At 39.5% G+C, this 16,410-nt stretch overlaps 1 protein-coding gene across 3 annotated transcripts in view; it reads left to right on the top strand.

The window, feature by feature from the left end:
- Lgr5 (leucine rich repeat containing G protein-coupled receptor 5) overlaps window positions 1-16,410 on the top strand; it is a 122,059-nt gene that overhangs the window by 55,400 nt on the left and 50,249 nt on the right. For all 3 annotated transcript variants that reach the window (XM_028759089.1, XM_028759091.1, XM_028759090.1), the window contains exon 2: window positions 4,784-4,855. In XM_028759089.1, coding sequence (XP_028614922.1) covers window positions 4,784-4,855 — 72 coding nt within the window. The remainder of the gene's footprint in view (window positions 1-4,783; window positions 4,856-16,410) is intronic.

Here is a 16,410-nt window from a genome sequence, read left to right as displayed (position 1 = left end):
CTCCCTCTCTCTCTCTCTCTCTCTCTCTCTCTCTGATTTTTACATAAATGATCAAAATTCACTAAGACGATATAACAATTATAATCATATATGTACCAAATATTGGGGTTCCCAGGTTTGTTGACAAACACTAATGGATGTAAAGTTGTCATTGTTCTGATATTCTCTTTGAATTGTCTTAACTGATTCCAAAAATTCTGATAGGTTGTGATGCTATTGTTTTTAATCCCCCAAATTTTTCATTTCCTTCCCAGTTTCTACACTGGTCCTCTGTCAGTCACAAATGGATTGTTCAGTCTCTATACATTTATGTAGTATTTATGGTTCTACTTATTATTGTTCTTTAGTTTCACTTCATGATAATCTCCTAGGATTAATAAATTTTGTTTGGTTCTTTAGATTTTAGGCTTATTTTGTGATTTAGAATATAGACTATTTTTGAGATGGTTCTATGGGCTACTGAGATAAATGTATACTCAGTTTTTCTAAGATGGAATATTCTATAGATATTTGCTGGGTCCATTTGCTCTATGATGTGGTTTAAATCTGGTATTTCTACTTGACTTTTAATTTGGATGATTTATCTAGAGATGAGTGTAGGGAATTGAATTCACCTACTAATATTGTATCAAAACTTTATGTTCATTAGTGTTTGTTTAATGGAATTGGGAGTCCAACATTTGGTGCACATATAATTGTTACATCTTCTTAATATTTTGTTCCTTTTATTAGTATGCAGTGACTTTCTTTATCCTTTCAAACTAATTTTGGTTTTAAATCAACTTTAACAGATACCAGAAGAGCTGTACTGGCTTGATGTTTTGTTTTGTTTGTTTCTATATTTGTTCATTAGATAGACGTACTTTCATTTTTTGACTGCCTATGGGTATCTTTATTAGTGAGGTGTTTTTCTTGGAGGGAAAAACAGTTGTATATAATTTTTCAATTCTATTATCTAGTGTATGTGGTTTTGATGATGAGTTTAGGCCACTTACATTTGAGTTTGTTACTGAAAGATGTTTACTAAGGCTTGTGTTTTTATTGATTCTTTCTCTGGTTGGTTGAGTTATTATTTATTCTTAAATATATCACCTGTTAATGTGAGGGGCTTTCTGGTTTATTGTGTTCGGCATAATGGTCCCCCCCCAGCTCTACTCTCTCTGTTCCTTTCCTTAATTTATACTTTCTTGTAATTTGTGTGATTATGACTATCTTTCTTCTTCATTTTTTACAGTATACATTTAAATATCTTCCATAATACTGAGTTGGTGATCATGAATTGCCCTAGTTTGTACTTGCTTGATACACATTTCACCATCAGTCTTTAAATATACCTTTGCTTGATATAGCAGTCTTAGTTGGCAGTTATTTACTCTCAGGGCTTGAGATATGTTGCTCCATCCTTTTCTGGCTCTTAGGTACTCCCAACTTATGTGCATTTATGTGAGCAAGCATTTAACCCTTGTAGCTTATAATATTATTTCTTCACTGTATATTATTGGCAACTTAACTATATATAATGTAGAAATTCTTCTCTGATAATATCTAATGCTTCTTAAATTTGGGTGTTCACTTTTTTCTTTAGATTTGGAAATTTTCTGAAATAATTTTAGCGTTTGTGACCTAAAATACCATCTATTTTAGAGATGGGTTTCTGGACTTCTGAGAAGAATTTTTATTGAATTTTCGCCTTGTGAAATATTATATAAATATCTGCTAGGTCTGTCACCATTTACAAAGAGCTACAGTAGGCAAATAAGGTTCTGGAAATGGCCCCCCATCTTGCTCAGCTATGATGGGTGAGCTCTAGTGAGACACTGCCCCAGAGAGTTCATCCCAGGATTGCTTCTTGTTACTGATGTGCTTTCTCATGTTTGTCATTGCCACACTTCTCATATATTTGGCTTGGTATGAGTGGACACTGGGAGACCCACTGCCTATAGCCTGTTTATTGATTACTTCCTAGGTGATAGTCTATTGGGCAAATTTCCTGCAGAACAGCATGAAGATGAACTTCTTTGAATTAATGTTGTTTAGATGAATTAGTGACTTTATAGAATTCCTGATTTGATTCAAATAATTTTAGGAAGAAAGTTTATAGAGATGGTTTTAGTTGTTTTGCCTGAAAGATATAATAAAGTTAGAATCAAGAATAGAATATGCCTCCTCCTTATAGTAAGTAAAGGCTACATAGTAAGTAATACAATGAGCTTCCATAAATTGCACTAAGAGAAACAGACTTGTGACAGATTTGTGACCAAGGAAAACCATTTATTCTAGGTCAGGTCCAGGGATGAAGCCACATGTGTACACAATATGATAAAGCAAGGATGTGTGAAACTGTTGCTTTGAACTTATAATGAGCTTATAGAATGACACACTGTTTTAAACTTATGTCAACATCCTTCTGTAACTCCCCTTGTATGTAATATTTCACCTATGAGATAATTTTTTTTTCCTAGAGAACATTTAAAAAGCTGAAAGCAAAAATTTTGGTGTAGCCCTTTTCTGCTTTGCCGTGTGTGTGTGTGTGTGTGTGTGTGTGTGTGTGTGTGTGTGTAAGAGAGAGAGAGAGAAAGAGAGAAAGAGGGGAAGAGAGAGAGAGATGACCCTCCTGAGTCAAAGAAAAAATAGGCCAAGTAACTAAGTTCCTTTTCTTATTTCTTTGTTGATATCAGCAGGAATCCATTTCCAGAAGCAATAAGCTTCTGGTTCCAGAGAGAGAGAGAGAGAAAGTTAAACTGACAGAAGCCATCAGCTTCTAGCCCCTGGAACAGTAAAAGGAAGTTAAAGGCCAAAGGTCATCAGTTTTTGGTCTTTGTCCTTTGTCCAATGCTGTGTCCCACCTTAGTACATAACCCTGTCGAGTCAAGACCCCTAGCATAAAAATGATGGGACAAGAAAAAATTGATGATTAATTTGTTTCCTTATCGATGTAATCTTAGAATAAAGCCTTACCAGTGTTAGCAGCCAATTGCCATTTGTCAAATGAAGAAATATATGAGAGAAAATTTTCACAGTGAGGTATCTAGAAACCACATTGATCTGTTTAACACATTGCTGTTTCATAAACATACATACAAAAAAAATAAAAAATAAAATCATTAATTTTTAATATCTAATCTCAGGAAAATCCAAATTTTAAAATATACAAACATATTTTACTCTATATTCTTGTCTCTGTTTAGTTTTAAGGTGAGAATATAGCATGTATCTGACTATGCTGTTATGCACTTAGTAGATGTCAAAATTAATAATCGTTCTAAGGTTATCATATATCATAGTTGAGATATCATACTCAAATATCTAGCAAAACATTTGTCTCCTTTGAATGTATTTGTTACTTTTTCACATGTGTGCTGTGCATGCAAGTGTGTATGCATATTTACATGTGGAGGGAATGTGTGGGGGGGTATGCACATGCAAATGCATATACACATGTGTGTGCTCATGCATATGGAGGCCTGAGGGATAACTTTGGGTATCTACTCCAATCACTCTTCACTCTGCTAAGGTAGGGTCTGTTGGCCAACTGTGAGACCACTGGTTCTAACTCGTCTAGCTAGCCAGCCTGCCCCAAGCATCCATTGTCTCTCTGCCTCCACATGGCTGGGATTAGAAGTAGCTGCCATACCTTCCTGGTTTCTACATGGGTTCTGGGGATCCGAACTCTGGTCTTCATGCTTGCGTGACAAATGTTCTACCCACTGAACTATCTCCCCGGCTTCATGTTGGTTGATGTTAAAATCACTCTTCATTTCCATAGCTTCACTGAGTTAGCGTTAACATTTGTTAAAACAACTACATGACCAAAGTCTACTCGGCTGAGGTTGCCATGGATATGTACACTTTAACAAAGAAACCCAGAGGCTTAAGATGAGCTTTAAGTGTGAAATCCAGACCTGATGTGACAATGGCATTCATTCTCAGGATAAGGTGGCAGCAGGTCACTTTCTCCCCAAACCTGTAACAACTATATGAAGTCTGAGTTGGTCTTGGTTCAGGTCTGCCCAGCTGTCAGTCTCTGGACTTCTGAGATACAGATAGGAAAACCATAGATGCTGTACAACACGTGAGAAGGAAATAGAGAAAGAAAAAAAAAACCAATAAAATCTAATTACACGGACTTTCACTTAAAACAAAAATTGATTGAGTTCTGCCTAAAGTGACTTGTTGTTTCCTGTGCCAGGAACTACTGTGCAGGCCCAGCAGGAAGTGTGCTACAGAACGGGATCGCCTTACACTCTCCTTTTCTGGTTCATTTCACTTATTTAATGCAATCCGAGAAGCTGCAAAAGGAGCAAGTCTGAAGAGGGAAAGGGCTTTTTTTGTCTTGTTTTGTTTCAAGTTTCTTTGGATCAAAACATTTGTTTTTACAAGGTGCTTAAGAATCCCAGAGAAACAGGAGTTCTAGAGGTGCCAGGTGAAGACATCTTTCTTTGTCACTTTGAAAGCAAGAGACAAAAGTCGAGCTCCGTCTGCTTCCTTTTCTGCCCTACTCAACCTTACTTTAAACATGAAGAATTACAACCATGCCCATGAATGGTCTAAACCATCTAGAATTCCATTCGAAGTTCCTCATAGGGTGTTTAATCCGAGAAAGAGCCCCTGACCTTGGCGGGTTATATATCTGAGATGGAAAATCACCATTCATTTGTCAAGCTGGAGAATGAGTTCCTTTTACTGTCTTGCTTGGAAATGTGTGAAGCGAACAGCTGGATTTCCTTGCAAGTGGCATACCCTGCTCCTCACATGCTGTCTGTCTGTCTTCCCTCCCCTCCAGGGACCTCAGTATGAACAACATCAGTCAGCTACCGGCCAGTCTCCTGCATCGACTTCGCTTCCTAGAAGAGTTGTAAGTATCACTGCTGTCTGGATGTTTCCAGTCAATGCTGAGTGCATTCCTGCATTTGTCTCTCATACTTGCTGTGGGAATCAGATAAAACAAATCAGGGAAGCTGTCCACACCAACAACTCTGGCACATGAGGAAACACTTAAGGAGGGGTTGGGGGGGTAGGGGTGCAGGGGAAGACTAGCTTATGATTCTGGAAATCAACTTATAAAAGAGTTTACCATGAGGCTACAACTTTCTAAGGTGAGGCTGGGCCAAACAAATTAAAATTTTAAAGCAAAGGCTGTTTAAAAGAGCTGGATGCCTCTCTGGAAACAGTTAAACAGCGGGGTATTAAAAGTTTGAATACTGGTTCATGTTTATTAAAATAGCAAGTAAAGCTGTAATGAAAACCAAAAACTGCCGCTTGGTTCAGCTTGTGACTGGGAGAATTGAGTCCACATTGCATAGCACCAAAAACTTCTTGTCCTGATCACTTTTAATTACTATTTCCCGACTTTTAAATTCAACTTCCCTCAAGGTTTCAATGGAGAAAACATAAAATCCAGAGGCCTTACGAATGGGGTTCTTCTAAACTCACTATTAAGAAAAATTGTTTTAAAGGAGAAAGATAAAATTAGTTAATGATGCTCAGAGGAACCCTGATTAAGTCTAGTGATCGCTTTCCAGAAGATGAAAAAAAGAACTGTATAAACCAAAAATCTGCATTTTTGCAAATTAATTTGATCCCCATACTCTGTTGAGTGATCGAAGCGCTGCACCATCATGGTCCCTGTGAAGGAGGCTTGGCACCATCAGTTGGGTAAATCCTCTGGTTGATTAAAGGGATTGTGTCGGCAGTGACCTCTTTTGAAAATGCGTCTCTTTCAAACCCTAAAGTCAGGGTCCAATTTGAGGAGTAATTTAAATCTTTGGTGTACCACATGATCCACCATGGGAGGCGGAATGTTCCCTCATTACCAAATTGCACAATGGTGATCATTTCTTCAAGAGGATAATATTCCCCAATTCTCCATGTGAGAGCTTTATCTTTTTCTTTTTGATGGTGTTATTGCTTAAAGAGCGTCGTTGTCCTTATTCCTAGAAAGAATATTACCAATTGGTTATCACGCGGTACGGCGGAGAATTGGGATAGTAATTATATAGCAAGGATTTTTTTTTTTTATCATTTAGAGACTGTATTCAGCCTATCTCTAGACTTCTCTCTCTTCCTCTCTATACTCTCTCACATTCACTTACATGGCTACCAATTAGCCTTCAAAGAAAAAGCTAGCAGTATATCTGTCTTAGTCACAGTCTGTACATAATAAATAATAAAGTTCTGAAAAATAAGAAGTGAAATACTTAAGAGGAGTTGCACACATAGTGTGTGTGTGTGTGTGTCCATGTATGTATGTAGTGGTTGCTTTAAGTAACTTTCAAACATCAGGACTGTTGGCTCAACTACAACACTCTTGCCCTGCCCAATTAAGATGCAAAATTTAGCTCTCTGTGCCATCATATTTCTAAGATAAAAAATTATGTACCCTTTCCTCTTTTCTTTTAAATGTCACAAGGCACAATGCTCCCTTTCTTCCTCAACACATACTTCAACTTTAGACCACAAACTGAATCAATAAATAATTCACTTCCCCCCAAGGACTTTTCATAGAATCCCTGCCCCTCCACCAGTGACATGGACCATTCAGAATAACTCCTCTTTCTTCTCGAAGTAAATGTTAATTCTGTCTCAAGGGCAGTTTGTCAAGAGATAATTGAGAGGGGGAAGCAGACTCAGGGGAGAGGGAGAGAAAACACCATTCTAAAATGGGGCTTTAATGAACAATCTCATATTTATCTCTCCGGAAGCTCCATCCAATATCTTGGTCGTAGAACCAGAGAATTCCAGAATTAAAGGTCACTCTTTAAAAACTATCCCATTCTCTTTGACTGCTCTGGAATTTGCTCTGCCGAGCTGACTGAATTGCTGAATTTAAGGTTAAGACTGAGACCCATGAGACGGCTCAGGAGAGAAAGGCATTTGCCACCAATCCCATCACCAGACCCCAAATGGTGGAAGGAGAGAAACAGTCTCCTCAAACTTTCCTCTGACTGCTCCGTACAAACATGTAAGCACACATATACATACATGCATGCATGCACACACATACATGCATACACACATATACATGCACACACATGCACACATACATATACACATGCACGCACACATATGTACATGCACACACACATGCACACACATGCACAGTCATACACATGCACACACACAGACTCACACACACATGTGCACACACGAATACACACATTCACACATGCATACACACACATGCACACATACACATATACACACACATGCACACACATATACACATGCACACATACATGCACATGCACACTCATACAAGTTGGTTGGCGTCAGAGCTAAGAGCTTGGCTGGGGTCACAGCTGAGACTTTCAGAGCTGTGCTTGAAAGGGAGAGAGGGGATGAGGAGGAGGTACGCACGGCTCTCCTGTGCTGTTCACCGTATCACCCCAAGTACCGGGTACAGAACGCTTCCCACTCAAACACCTTTGACTCAATTAAGGAAACCGAGACATTCGGTGGTGGCTGTGCATCCGTGTGCTCTTGCCTGCATCTGTCTGTGTGGGAGAAGGAAAAAGGATGAGCTGGAAGGCAAGAGCAGCAGACCCAGGGGAGGGAGCAGAAACTCAGACGTTAATCCTGTATCCTTGCCCCTGAAAAGCATCCTCACAGTCTGGAAGTGTGAAGTCTGGCACTGTTCAGCGGGCCCAAAACGCTTGTTAATAGTATTATGTATAAAAATAATACATACTTACACACCGTGGTTTATGAAGTATTCTCCTTGAGCAAACAATTTGACATCCATGCTGGCTGACACGGGCGGGCATTTAGAAATCTGTGTGTGTGTGTGACATTGTGACATTGAAGGAGCTATTGACAAGGTAGTAGCATTTCACTCAGTTTACCCAGCTGAATGTTGTCTCCTTATAGCCAAATAGATGGCTGTATATAGTATCGACAAGAAAACCCATCACAACAGTCTTTAAAAATCACTGCTGATGAATCCAAGTCACCATCCTTTGCTCTAAGTACCAAGTACGTCATTCCCTTGGTTTACTTCATTTGTTGTAGACTTCATATGAAATATATATAAATATACACATATATCCTATACATACATATACATCATATACATATACATCATATACATATACAACATATACATATACATCATATACATATATATCATATACATACATATACATACATATACATACATATACATACACATACATCATATACATCATATACATACATATACATCATATACATACATATACATCATATACATCATATACATACATATACATCATATACATACATATACATCATATACATACATATACATCATATACATATACATCATATACATATACAACATATACATATACATCATATACATATATATCATATACATACATATACATCATATACATATACATCATATACATATCGTCTATTTCATAGTGTTGTGGACAGCAATGTAGACAGCTATGGTTCACAGTTCACCCATCATTTTAAGCTTAACAAAGGTACCATAGTTGAAAATACAATAGGGACATAATTTGTAAGGATATTCAAGAAGTTCATTTTTTAAGTGTGTCTCCAGGTCACATGTCCCTCTGCATCAAATATTTCAGAAAAAAACAAATGCTACCATGGAGAATTATCTCCCTCTCTTTTGTTCTTGACATCCAGGGATAGTCAGGGATAGTGTTCCAAGTTTAGCACATTCATTCCTTCATTTGTTAATTTATTTGTTATCTATTTGTTAAGTGACTGGATATGCACAGGCCCATCATTCTTCTAAGGGTGATCTCCTAACACTCAAAAGAGGTAAAGAAGCAGAGAGCCTTTTTCTTGACGTATAGAGTCTATTTCCCTGAGAGAGGTGCACAGCACCGACATCCAGAAGCCCAGGGCACCCTGGTCTGGATGAGCCAGTTACTGGCATTGAACTTTTCAAGGCCTTGAGTTATAAGTAGTGAAAGCTGCCCCACCTGTCCTCCAGGATGTGTCTGAGAACCAAATGGGGATGTGAAAGGATTTGGGCAATCCTCAACTTACATTTTGAGTTGTCGTGAAACACAAACACCTCTAAAGTACTTCCTCTCCTGTTTCATAAGCCTGACTTTGCAGGAAACCCAGGAACATGGGATCTGTGGGGGGAAAGCTGGTTGGTGTTGTGATAGATAAAGCCAACGATGCCAGAGAGCTCTTTACCAAATTTTGACATCTTGAACAATCGCTGCATTTGACACCAACGTTTCTTCCTCCAGCTCCGTTCACTCTGTTAAGGACTTCATGTTCTTCCTTTGTGGGCAAACAAAAGATTCTGCCTTTGGCTTTCAAAGTGTGGCTCAGAGTTCAGGAGCTAATGGCAGATGGTGTCTGTTGCTGGCATCTCCAAGTTAGAGTAAACTTAGATTGGAATTCTGATTAGACCAGGCAGTTGTTTCCATTTTAAATATTCCCAAGTCTTTATTTCCAGCTTGCATCTTAAAAATCTTCCCAGATTTTAGTGCTATTGGAATCAAATCATCGACTCACAAAGAAACATGAGAGGCTCTGGGAGGTCTGCTTTTAAGTTACCATTGTTCCCTGGAACAGTTTGCTCGTATTATGGTTGGCTTTGAAGAACCCCTACATAAATAGTAGATATCTATCATTACCAATGAAATTTGGACTGAGAGATACCACCAGACATTCTGAAGCGTAATCCAGGCTTGCTATTTTTACTCCCTTGCCTCATGACTGGAAACGGTGAGAACCGTCCCGCCTGTCTTTTGAGATGTTTCTTTAAGGAAGGACCGTAGTAGACTACAGCACAGGTAACTTTTTGCTTGTCAAGTGAAAATACTGTCGTACCCATGAACAACCGTCACACCCTTAGCCCTTAGCGTGTCTCTAGTCTCTTATTTACATAGAGCTGACAGTTGTTTTTCGATTCTACCAGCTAGAACTTCCAGTATGATTCCGTGCCAATGATTTTGGTTCTCTTCCAAATAAAAACCCACCTAGCTAGATATATACCCTTAGGTATAGTATACTGTGTGTACCTTGTTGCCAATTAGAACACTTTGTTAAAGGTTTTTTTTCCCTGTCTCTTTTTCTGTATCCCTGTAACTTGTCTTCCACCTCCAGTCCTATGAAATATAAAAGCCCACCCAATTTCTCAACTTAATTTTATCATTTTCTCCTTAGTGTTTCTTTTACGTCCACCATTCAATATGTGGGGAGGACTTGGGTTTGGTTGCCAGTACCCACATAAAGAACTTCCACCTTTGACTCCAGTTCCAGGTGATCTGGCACCTTCTTGTGCCCCACCATGGGCTCTGCATACACATTGAGCACTTAGATACACACAGGCAAAGCACTCACACATAAAAAATAAAAATACATGGAACGAGAAATCTCATAGGGCCCTACCTCTAGGAAAAGCACTATAAGCAACTACAGCATACTGAGAGCAGGAGGGTCACCAACAGGGCTGAGCCCCTTAATTGGCATCCAATACCAAGTGGCCATGCCTGACATCATACACACATGAGCAACACGGAACTCAACAGGGATGTACATGTCTCTGAGTATATACATAATAGTAGCAACTCGGAAAAAGAGGCTGTCTTAGTCAGGGTTTCTATTCCTGCAAAAATATCATGACCAAGATGCAAGCTGGGGAGGAAAGGGTTTATTCAGCTTACACTGCCAAACTGCTGTTCATCACCAAAGGAAGTCAGGACTGGAACTCCAACAGGTCAGGAAGCAGGAGCTGATACAGAGTCCGTGGAGGGTGCTGCTTACTGGCTTGCTTCCCCTGGCTTGCTCAGCTTGCTTTCTTATAGAACCCAAGGCTACAAGCCCAGGGAATGGCACCACCCACAATGGGCCCTCCCACCCTTGATCACGAATGGAGAAAATGCCTTACAGCTGGATCTCATGGAGGCATTTCCTCAAGGGAGACTTTTCTCTGTGATAACGCCAGCTTGTGTCAAGTTGACACACAAAACCAGCCAGGATAGCGGCCATGAATTTGAGAGGGAGGTGGGGGTATATGAGAGGCACTGGAAGGAGGAAAGAGAATCTGGAAATAATATCATTAAAATTTAATTTTAAAAACAATAAATAAATCTAAAAAGGGAAAGCTCTGATCAGGAGCTGGGGAGATGCTGGTCCTACAGCTGAGGTAGAAGATTTCAGAGTGAGGAGCAATGAAATCAGAGACCCTGCGGTAGCAGAGAGCGTGAGGCGTTTGTGGAAGTAGAGGGACAGAGAGCACCATTTAAGGTGTGAGGGTGAAGGAGCAAAGGCTGGAGGGCTCTGTCAGGCTGGGTGTGGAATTCAGTAAGAGTGATGGGAAGCCATTGGAGGGATACTTTCATTCAGCTAGTAAATCAATAAGACTTTTTTAAAAGATGTATCTGATTTCTGTTTGAAAAAAAAAAACAGACTAAAGAATTATGGAAGCACAAAGACTCATTAGGAAACCGTTAATTAGGGTGGATAAAAATCCAAGAACAATTCTTATGTATAGATGACATTCAAATATCTTGGCCAGATTTTGTTGTTGTTGTTGTTGTTGTTGTTGTTGTTTTGGTTTTGACTGACAGGTTCTCAGTAAGGTTCGAAGTATGGGCTCCCTGGGCAGCTGTGGCATTTGAAAGATCTCACTATTTACTCCCCATCGAGATTTATTTTTGGTGCTTTGGGAAATGCAAAGTCATGTGCCCTCCCCTGCTAGTAAGTCAGAAACTCTGGAGCCTGAGCTCAGGAGACTGCCTTGCTCTGTGCTCTCGGATGATACTGTTTGAAGACCATTACGTTCAGTTGGTCAGTTGGTCAGTCGTTGTCTCTGGTGATGTCAGAATTCGCTGGAGTTCCTCACACATTTCTGGACCTCATCACAGATGTTCTTCAGACAGACGGAGGGTAGGAGGAGAACATCAAGAATGTGTGTATAGGAAATTCCCAGGTGATGAGGATTCTGCTTAGGTTCAGTAACACTGTGATGACTCCCAACTAGGGCATATTTAAATGCCACTTCCACTTACTGTCCTCTCAGTACTCTGAAATCCAGTGTGTTCAGAACCAGAATAACCCATAACCTCACCCCTAGGAAGCCCTGTCTTCTGCCTGGCCTGTTTTTGACCAGCACTGGCATTATCTAAACATCTCTTAGGTCCACTTTACCACCTGGGAAAGGAGAGACATGGTGTCTTTTGTCTAATTATAATAATTAAATAGCTCCATGAATAGCATTTATGAGTTGCTTAGTAAAAAAATAAATAAAAGGTATTTCCTATTTATTGGTCCATAGCATACTGTACAACAGCTTACTGGAAGGACTCCAAATTTCTGAATTTCCATCTAGTCTGTAATTCAAAAGGAATATTCTTTGATTTCTAATCTGGCTACATAATAGCTAACCATCTCAGAATCACTCTGCCAACCAGGAAGTAAAGATAGTCAGCTATATTTAGAAACATGATCAATCATCTTGACCGGCTGGTTACTTGACTGACTGACTGATAATAGATATCTGTGAGGTCCCAGTTCTGTGCAGGCAATATGATTCGGGACCCTAAGAGTCAATAATCAGACCACACACCGAAGGGCAGAAGATGAGGCTTCGCGGGAAGTACTGTGTGGAATCTATCTGTGGATTGAGGTCACTGAGGCAGGTTTCACAGAGGGCTTGAAACTGAGGGTTATCAGGCTGTGGTTTAAAAACCATGGATTTTTTTTAAGACAATGAAAAAGTCTTTATTAGCCAACCAGCAACTACACTGGGTGTTCAGGATCCCAATGTAGACATGAGCCTCCTCAGAGTGAGCTTTTAAGCACAAAAACCATGTTACAGGTTGACATAGTCAGTTAACAAGAACAGTTATCCTGAAGCAGAACTATACAACCCAAAAAGCAAGGTTAGTATGTTTAGAGACTTTCCCATAACTATGGATTGTGAAGGGTTGGGGCTTCGTTTTATTTTTTGGAAGGTGATGCTGTCAGGATGCTGAGTTTTACAGCTTGAATGGTACTTCTCTTATGGAGTCAACCATGGATCTTTATGCTCATTAAAGATCTCCTAGGGGCAGTGGTGGCAAGTGCCTTTAATCCCAGCACTTAGGAGGCAGAGGCAGGCGGATTTCTGAGTTCGAGGCCAGCCTGGTCTACAGAGTGAGTTCCAGGACAGCCAGGGCTACACAGAGAAACCCTGTCTCGAAAAACAAACAAACAAAGATCTCCTAGTTCTTCTGAAAGATTTAATGTATTCAGTCCAGAGATTTTAGGCTTCAACAATTCTTAGCCCATGAGCCCCGAAATCTGAGTATTGTCCACCTTACCTAATACTGAAAGTGAAACTCACAGTTCATGAATATATGTTCCTTAGACTTTTTTTTGGCTGGTTTTGGGAACCTTTTGGCTACTGGTTTTGACCAAGTTCATGTACTTAGCTAATTGAGCCGAGGGAAGTGATGGACTAGCTGTCACAGTTTTTAAGTATTGTGATGTATTAAGACACACTAGGAAAGGCATGCTATTCTTTCCTGGTAAGAAAATCAGTTGAGACAGTGTTGGCATCCTTATAAGTAAGATGACTGAGCTGCCTGCAGCAAATGTGATCAAAGATACTCCAAGAAGCACCTGCAGAAATTTCACACTTAAATGATACTTTGATGGTAATTATTCAGGTAAACTATAGCCTGGAAGAACACAAATAAAAACAGAAGCAGTAAAGAACCAGTACCTTCAGTAGAGAAGAAATCAGAAAGAAGGAAATGGTACCATAATATTGGAGATCGTTACATATCACCTAGATCTTCAGGATGGGAAAAGCACTTAACCCTGATGTCAGCACTCTTCAAATTTCTAGAGCAAAGTGGCATTTATTCATAAGATTCTGTGCCCTCTAGGTCTCATAGGCTTTTAAAGTTGGAAAATTAATTTCTGTGAACCGGCAGAACTTTTCTTAGTCTTCCTATTAAATCTCAAGAATTGTCGTATCAGCTCCATTCCCCTTCGATGGCTTGGGTGGCCCCTGTGATGTACAGCTTCCATGTCTCACAGAAAATACCAGAATATAATGGGTCTACATCCAAAGTTCCAGGCCAGGCAGGACTACCTATAAGAGAGAGCCTTACTGTAAAAGACCCTCACGGAAGAATGCCATTTTCTTTTCCTTTTTTATTTTATTTATTTATTTATTTATTTATTTATTTATTTATTTATTTTGGCCCTTAGTAAGGGAAATGAAGGCAAAGAAGCAAAGTGATTTTCAAATAAAAAAATGTTTTCACCAAAGTTAATGAGAAGAAAAACAACCAAAAAGGGAAAGGAAAAAAAAAACTGACTAAATTAGAAGTCATGAAGCTCATGGGCGAACCAGCCAACCATGTTCCTTGCTTAGATCTAAAAACACTGTGTGTGGTTTGTAGGCCCATCCCTAGCTGTGGCTCCCTGAAGACATCTCCAAGAGGGACTCAAGCAAAGAGTCACAGTCCAACACCCCTTCCACTCTCAGAACCCAGCCCATGGGATTTTCAGAACATTCCCTGTCTTTCTAGGGCAAAGTACAGGGCAGAAAAAAGAATCAGACTTCCCTTTTATAAAATAAAGCACAGACTGTCCACCACCAAAAGTGTCCATGTTGCTTTAAATTTTCAATTTACTTTAGAGACTCCGTGATATTTATACATTCTGAAAGGTGCTTTATATTATCATTACAGTAGCCAATCATCTCTGTTTGGGGGAGGAGAGGAGCATCAATAATCTTTTGCAATTTAATGTTCTCTTTTTCTTCCTGTGGGAATTACATAAAGAAAACAAATAATGTTGAAATGGTGCGTTTCATACGTGGTGCAGTGTCATTCAGGATAATTTTTATGTTATAATAAAGGATATGAAATTTTTAACTTCTATCTTATTTTAGAAACAGAAACGATGAAAAAGGTGTTTTTATAAAACAGTGGTTTTTTTAGAAACAGAGTTTTAAAGAACAGCATTCAACCAAACGGCATTTAGGTCTCTAGGATTGAAATATTAATCCAAATCATCACAGGGAAGGAAGGATTTGTACGTGGCTCTCACTGTTTACATACTGGGTACACATTTGAAAGTCTGAAGAGGGTTCCCTTCCCCTGTAGTTTAGAGGCATTTAAATTTTAAAGTTATGTGAATCACCCCCGCATGATAAAAAAATAAAAAAAAAGAATTATTTCCTCAGGTTGTTGTTATCATCCGTGGGACAGACCTGCCTTCGTGCTAGCTCACAAAACAGCTAATGGCACAACATAGATCCCTTTGTTTTGAAGCCGACTGCCCTGACAACAGGTCAGTGGCTGACAGAGTACTTCTTCCTACAGACTCTGAGGCATTTGAAGTCTCTATGGAGAGAATAAGAAAAATAGATAAATAACGTGAAGCAACTTGCAGGAAACATAAGCCAAAGTCGTTTACCCCAATGAATTAAGCTGACTAGAATACAACTTTTTAAAAAATACTTTTTAAAGATTTATTTATTTTTATATATGTGAGTACACTGTAGCCGTCTTCAGACACACCAGAAGAGGGCATCAGATCCCATTACAGATGGTTGTGAGCCACCATATGGGTTCTGGGATTTGAACTCAGGACCTCTGGAAGAGCAGTCAGTGCTCCTAACCACTGAGCCATCTCTCCAGCCCTAATATACATATTTTAAATACAGTATGATCTGATCATGGTTTCCCCTACCTCATCTCCTCCCAGATCTCAAACCTCTCCCCACCCCAGGGCTCAGGGATAGATGAAGAAGAACCGGTGGAAAGAGAGTAAGAACCAGAGGGGCTACATCCACCCACCATCCAACTCCATGCCTTCTTTCTCTCTCTTCAGAAAACAGGAAAAACAAACAAATGAAAAGAAACAAAATAAAATGAAGAAAATAGACAAAAAACATCAAAGCACTAAGAAACATACATACATACACAAGAGAGAGACAGAAAGACAGAGACAGAGAGACAGAGACAAAGAACCCATAAAAACACAAAATTAGAAACCCTAACAGATAAGCAAGAAAAAGTATGTTTTTTTAAGTGCCCAAAGAAAACATTATGAGACAAAACATCTCCAAAAAAGCCATTGAATTCATTTTGTGTTGACCATCTAAAGCTGAGTATAGGTCTCCTTTAACTGTGCATTAACATATTCTATGAGAGAGAACTAATGTTTTTTGTAAGAAGTTGCCAGTTGGAGATAGCTTCTGTGTTAGGTGTGGGGACTCATGGTCAGTTCACCTCTCAGTGCTGGGTCCCCATCTGACTTAGACCTGTGCTGGCTCTGTGCATGCTGCCTTAGTATCTTGTGAGTTCATACGTAGGCCAACTCTACTGTGTTTAGCAGACCTTGTTTCATTGGTGTCTTCCCTCCCATTGAGAACTGTTTCAGCGCTCTCTCTCTCTCTCTCTCTCTCTCTCTCTCTCTCTCTCTCTCTCT

Source organism: Grammomys surdaster, unplaced genomic scaffold, assembly GCF_004785775.1.
Source record: "Grammomys surdaster isolate TR1022 unplaced genomic scaffold, NIH_TR_1.0 126271, whole genome shotgun sequence".
NCBI classification, from domain to species: domain Eukaryota; kingdom Metazoa; phylum Chordata; class Mammalia; order Rodentia; family Muridae; genus Grammomys; species Grammomys surdaster.
This window is presented reverse-complemented; position numbering and strand designations above follow the sequence as displayed.